At 41.4% G+C, this 6,000-nt stretch overlaps 1 protein-coding gene across 3 annotated transcripts in view; it reads left to right on the top strand.

Moving 5' to 3' along the window:
* The first annotated feature begins 1,866 nt into the window (after positions 1-1,866).
* TDP1 (tyrosyl-DNA phosphodiesterase 1) overlaps positions 1,867-6,000 on the top strand; it is a 40,998-nt gene continuing 36,864 nt past the window's right edge. For 2 of the 3 annotated variants that reach the window (XR_005627853.1, XM_039712844.1), the window contains exons 1-4: positions 1,867-2,015; positions 2,632-3,182; positions 4,684-4,727; positions 5,397-5,452. Coding sequence is in view for 2 of the 3 variants with exons in the window: in XM_039712844.1 (XP_039568778.1) it covers positions 2,636-3,182; positions 4,684-4,727; positions 5,397-5,452 (647 nt within the window). In the remaining variant the exon portion in view is untranslated. Of the gene's footprint in view, positions 2,020-2,631; positions 3,183-4,683; positions 4,728-5,396; positions 5,453-6,000 lie in introns of all 3 variants that reach the window. The other variant, XM_039712845.1, reaches the window with a different exon arrangement.

The raw sequence follows: 6,000 nt of genomic DNA, 5'->3' as shown, positions 1-6,000 counted from the left end.
TAATTTAAAACCAATAATAATTAGTAGCAAGCAGAAGATTGCTCAAGCTGGAGAAGAAAGATGATTAAGCCTTTCTATACTTTATATATATTATACACTTTATAGTAGATTGGTCTCATTTATTGACATGGCATGAGAAAGATAGACTCACAGACACACTGTGTGTATTCTGAAATATTTTGTGTTTTTCATACTCTTTTTTAAATTAACCTGTACTTACTTGAGTAAAAATATGACTACTAAAACTACATCAAGCCATACAAGATAGCCTGTATTTTCCTCTAAGTATAGAAACACATTATTTCTCTCAATTAATCTTTCTATTCTTAAGATTTCTGTACAGCTGTAGATTTACATTTGAGAAGTCATGGCTAAAAATGTCCAACTATTATTTGAAACTAAAAATAGATATATTTTTGAGAATACATGCTCATTATTGGAACATGGAGCAGTTTCACAATTACTGAAACCACTGAACAAAGAATTGAATGTGCCACTAATAAACACCAATAACAAGCTCAGTAAGTAATTTACTTTATATGCCCTGTACACATATAAAATACAATACAACCTTCTACTCATCACGGTCTTCAACAGAAAAGCCAGGGATTTGATTATTTTCTTTTGGAATAAATACGTGCAAATTAGAAAATTACTTTTAGGATTTGTAGGTATTTCTGTTTACCACACCTACAGCAATCCACTCCAATTAGTGTTCTCAACAGTGAGACATCTATAAGCTGGATCTTCAGAACATAATAAAAAAATATATACCTTGGAGGGTTTCTAGCAAAAAACCCCATTACTAGACCAACTGTAGAGTCTTCTCTGCTTAAACAGCCTTTGCTATCTTCATTGCACACTGCAAAAACCTACAGAAAGTGATTTGCATTAAAAACCAATAAACCTACCCTAGGATTTTTTATTTTGTGTAACTGTTATAGGAAAAACAAAAGAAGCACTTGTTGAATCACCTCTATTCATCTACTCTGTTACAGAAAATGGGCAAGTCCATTCCGTTTGGGATTTTAAAGTTAAAATAAAATTTTTCATACTGCTACATTTTATATGCTTATGATGAAAAAGCTTTTTGCAAACTTAGAATACATGGTACAGACTTATAGGAAACAAATCACATGAAGTTTGCTTCTACCAGACCAGACATTTTTTCTTGAAAAATGCTTTAAATCTCAGTTAAATCACCACACAGACAGGAACTATGAGGAGAGAGTGTGATGAAAGCATAGTCGGAAGCCATCAAATTTTCTGAGGGACTTGTAGAAAACCAAGAAGCATTTCCAGAGCCTGTACTTGGAGAAGAGACTACATTCATGACATGGGAAACCATCCACCGCTCCTAAGAGCTTTTCCCACAGAACACCTTCAGCAAGGGTTGATAATACAGCATCATATCTTACACTAGCGAAGGGTTTATCCACTGAGCATTTCAGGGAACACCGTCACACACAACTCTGCGGAGAAGTACTGAGAAAATTACACAAACCAGCGGAATTTTCAGGAAAGCTTTTCCAAGAGTAGCCTGCTGGTTTCATTACTTGCTGGCACTTCCAGAACTCAACCGCAGGCACAAGCTTACAATAAATTAGAGTAACAGGAACCGAGCAGCAGCCGAAGCACGCTTTGATGCGGGCCGCGCTCCTCCTTTGATTAATTTTACACCTGCTTTCCTCCCTCTCCTTCCCGATATCCTCACGCAGCTATCTCATTAGCGGGGCACTTCAGACACAGTAATTAACACCGCGCCGAACGAACCATTATGCAAATTCCGCACCTGCCCGTAACTAATATTAAGGTCCAATGAAGGCTCGGTAGGATAATTCAGCTCAGCGAGACCCGCCCGCTTTCCCGCCGCAGCTCCCGGAGCCGCCGGGCTCCCTCACGGCGGCCGCGCGCCACCGGCTCGGGGGCGGGGCCGCCGGAGAGGCCGGGCCGGGCCTGGGCCTGCTCTCGCTCCCGCTCCTCATCGCGGCCGCTGCCGGGCGGGCGGCGGGTCGGTGAGTGAGTGCTGGTGGGTATGGGCGGGCGGTGGGAAGCCCCCCGGGCTGCAGGCCTGGGACGGCTGCCGGGGCCCTTTGGTGCCGGGGCCCGGCTCTGCCTTGGCTGCGGGGTGGCGGCCGCACGGCCCGCGGCGGGGCTCTGCCGCCGAGGTTTGGCGGGAGGCGCGGCGGAGCTCGCCGGGCACGGGGGTGCCGGAGGAAGGCCGCGGTGTTCCCGCGGGGGCTGCCGGAAGGCGCCGTCCCGGTGGGGCCCGTGCTCCTGAAGGCGCTCAGCAGAGCGCGCTGGGTCGCTGAGCCGTGGGGGAATAGCTGGGTCGTGCCGCTCACACCTCTGATGTTTAGCATGCTTTCCCGTAGCTGTCTCTATCTTAGCCCGTTTTCCATGTGCAGATTTTCACGTTTGCTGCTTCCCATTTGGTGCTTGCCCTCCTTGCACGTGTTTCTTTGTTTCCCGGGCACGGAAACAAGCCTTGTGTACTATGAGATTTCCCGGAGGTTCTGCCAAATACCAAAACGCAGTTCTTTAGTGATGAACACATGGGAGCTAGGAAGGGAGACAGACTTGAGCGTAACAAAAATGTACGGTTTTTGTTTGGTGTTTTTCCGTTCCTAGGAACATGCTTCAGGAAGGCGCACACGGTAAATGGACAGTATCTAGCAGTGATGAAAGTGCCGAGGAAAATTCTGACAATGAAAAACCATGTACGTCTTCGCTGTCGGATGCTGCGTGTGGTAGAACAAGTGGACCACAGTATCCATGCTCTGAAGCTAGGAAAGCTGCTCACAAGAGAAGAGCTTCCCCCCTGAAGCTCACTGATAATAGTCTTTCTACAGAAGCACCTCCAGCAGTAAAACAGAGACCAAGCCAAGAAGGCTCAGGTTGGTGTCTTTCTAGTAGTGATGAAGAGCCTGAAGATCAGCAAAAGCATGTCCACAAAGAAACAGTGAAAGAAGAAAAATACGATGTGCCCGAAGAGAATCCTTTGAATCTTTACAAAGATGACAAACTCTCAGAGAATGTGAAAGAAGAGGAGTATAATGTAACACCCAGTGAAGCCCAGGATACCTGGGATTTGGTGACTGGAGGCAATCCTTTCAGGTTTTTTCTCACTAAAGTCAGTGGAATTGAAAAGAACTATAATTCTGGAGCCCTGCACATAAAAGGTGAACAAATGGCTTCTGCTGGGAGAGGCTTTTGGGAGAAAGCAAGAGAATACTTATTTTAAGTTTGTGGGTGGTTTTAAATTCAGGTATGTCTTGGTGTTGCTGAGGTTCCCTACTCTAAATGTGCAGGCTTGTAGAAATTGGTTGTTATGTGGACCTTTCTCTTTTAGAAGTGTAGTGTAGAAAGCATTATTTGCTGATACTTTGTTGTGACTTGAGTTAGGCTGCAGGAATCTAATGTGTATTTAGACAGGACAAGTCATGCTGCTTCTTATTGCCACTTTCCCTGTGAGCTAGTCTGGGGAAGACCATTTGTCTTTGTGGCACTTAAAGGGGTGCTTTTCTTGGGTACATAACTCTCTGGGTGGTTGTTTGCACTTGCCTTTGTGCTACTGAGTGGTTTGGACCTAGTAATTCGCTATTACTAGATGAAGCACTTCTCAGGTTCTGTGTCTGGGGTTCATGGATCTGTTTAAATTCAGCTGGGAGAGAGCTGTTCATGAGCCAGGGTGGAGTGGAGTCTTTGGTGTACAATACTGCTTCAGGAATGCTCTGTTAGTTGTCATTTGATGTAAGGGGGAAGAGATTTGTGTACTTGTAAACATCCCTGTAGTTAGAAATAAAATCTTATACATCACAAGACAGAATCAGAAACAAGTATTAGTAAGAGAATTGTGCACAGGAATACAATAAAATAAGGCAGAAAAAACCTAGATCTTTGAGGGACTAGAAATTACTCAAGACCTATATACACAATTAGGTTGTAGATGTACAAAACCTTATGCTTATTAGCACAAGCAGGTGTCAGAGACTTCAGTTGCTTTACGCCAGGATGTTTTTATATGTTTTATGAATTTCTATCTTTTGGCCTGTCCCCTCTGGCCCTGCTAGGTGATTAGTTGAGTTGGTGGACAGGCAGTGTTCTTTGTTTGTTTAACCTTCTAAACCAGCTTTCTGTAGAGCCAGGTCATTAAATAATTTGCACATCCTGGAAATTACTTGTAGGGTGTTTTCAGGTTGGTGCTGTGCTTCAGTTGTTGAGGTTATAAATCCCCAGTTGGATTAGTTTCCTGTGTTACTGTGATTGAGCTATGGATACACATATCCCACAATCAGTCTGCAGCAGATAAATAAGCATTAAATAAGCAGATTAATAAGCCCTTATTGCTGCTACCCTTCCACAGTTGTTCAAGCCCACTCAAGAGGGGAGAGAGTAGTTTAATGTCCTTTTTTCAGTATGATGGTGGACTTTTTCCTAACCAGCTTTTAAAAGTTGTTTTCTGCTTTGAGAGGATTATTAATTTTTGTAACTGTATGATCCTGAGTGATTCACAGGAGTCAATGACTTGAATACTTGGAACAGTAAACTTGTGAATGCCTCTGTTACACCAGGTCTATGAACAACCTGGCCCATGTGCTGTGGTAGTTATCAAGCTGTTCAATATACAGAATGTTTACTTGAAGTCTTTTTTATTTATTTATGCTTTAATATTTTTAATAGATATTTTGTCTCCTCTTTTTGGAACTCTCATATCTTCTGCCCAGGTGAGTTCCCTGTTTGTCAAACTGATTTCACTTGCTTGTTTTACTTCATTAATCTTAAACTTGATAATCTATGCTTGTGCCATGTATCTTATATTAACAGGGAGCCTTGTTAAAATACAGAGGGAATTCTAAATGTTTTCAACTGTTGAACAATTTATTGAATTACACCATCCTATGTTCTTCTGTAGAATTCAGGCAATTATAAGACTAATTTCTCCTGTTTTTGAGGAATGTGCAATTGAGAAGTGTGTGTTTATGTTCATGTACATGTGTTTTTTTGAAAGAAAGAATGCCTTGCAATCTAGCAATAATATCTTTGTTATTGCCCAGAAGTTTTCCTATCATTCATGATACAAACACATGGCAAAGAGATGATCCTTGAACCTAAGCTTTTATATGATGTGCATGTGATTTTTTTTCCTGGATGATAAATTTTATGAGCACTAATTCACACTTTTGAGAAACTTAAATTCATTCTTGAATTGTTAAAGAGGAATGAAAGAAAGGATGTAAAAGTCAAAAGTACACCTGTTTTTACAATATGCTGTATATGAGGTAAGTAATAATGTGTGATGAACACAAAAAGCTTTTTTGCTGTAGTTCATTGATCTGTTTTTTTTTTTTTTTTTTTCTTTTTAATGAGTCTGTTTTCTTTTTCTTACATACAAGTTTAACTACTGTATAGATGTGGGATGGCTTGTAAGACAGTACCCGCAGGAATTCAGGTATGTTTATTTTACAAAGGTGAAATTATGAAATTTCCAGATCATTTCTGTTCATACAAGGTCCTGTTATAAGTCAGTGATAAACACTTCTTTGCAGTGCAGATGATTGTTACCAATTTGATATGCACAGACTCTGTTTTCTTTCTTCTCTTATTCCACAGCTGTAGTTCTCTTGATTTCTTGACTATATTCAAGACTGGAAATAGTCAGAGTTCAGGATAGCTGGTTTCTGATTGTTACTAGTTAACACTGAGGGGGTCCCACTGTGGGCCTCAATGAGATGGCAGTAGATGACTGTAAAGATGGAACAAGAAGCTTTTTGCCATACAGTTTACTGAGTCAAGAGCCAGATAGTGCAAGAGAAAGGGGAGAATGTAGGAAGGGCACAAGAAAACTGTGTGGAAAGGATCAGCATGATTTAATGGATGTGATATAGTAGATTGATGGGTATTGTCATAAAAGCAGCACTTATTTGATTGAAATTCCTTTCTGATAATTGCAAAGTCCTGCAGATGAAGTAAGCATATAATGTGCCTTTTTAAATTTCA

The sequence above is a fragment of the Passer montanus genome, unplaced genomic scaffold (assembly GCF_014805655.1).
Source record: "Passer montanus isolate IOZ18808 unplaced genomic scaffold, ASM1480565v1 scaffold27, whole genome shotgun sequence".
Classification (NCBI taxonomy): Eukaryota; Metazoa; Chordata; class Aves; order Passeriformes; family Passeridae; genus Passer; species Passer montanus.
The sequence above is the reverse complement of the archived record's forward strand: the minus strand, read 5'-3'. Positions and strand labels throughout refer to the sequence as shown.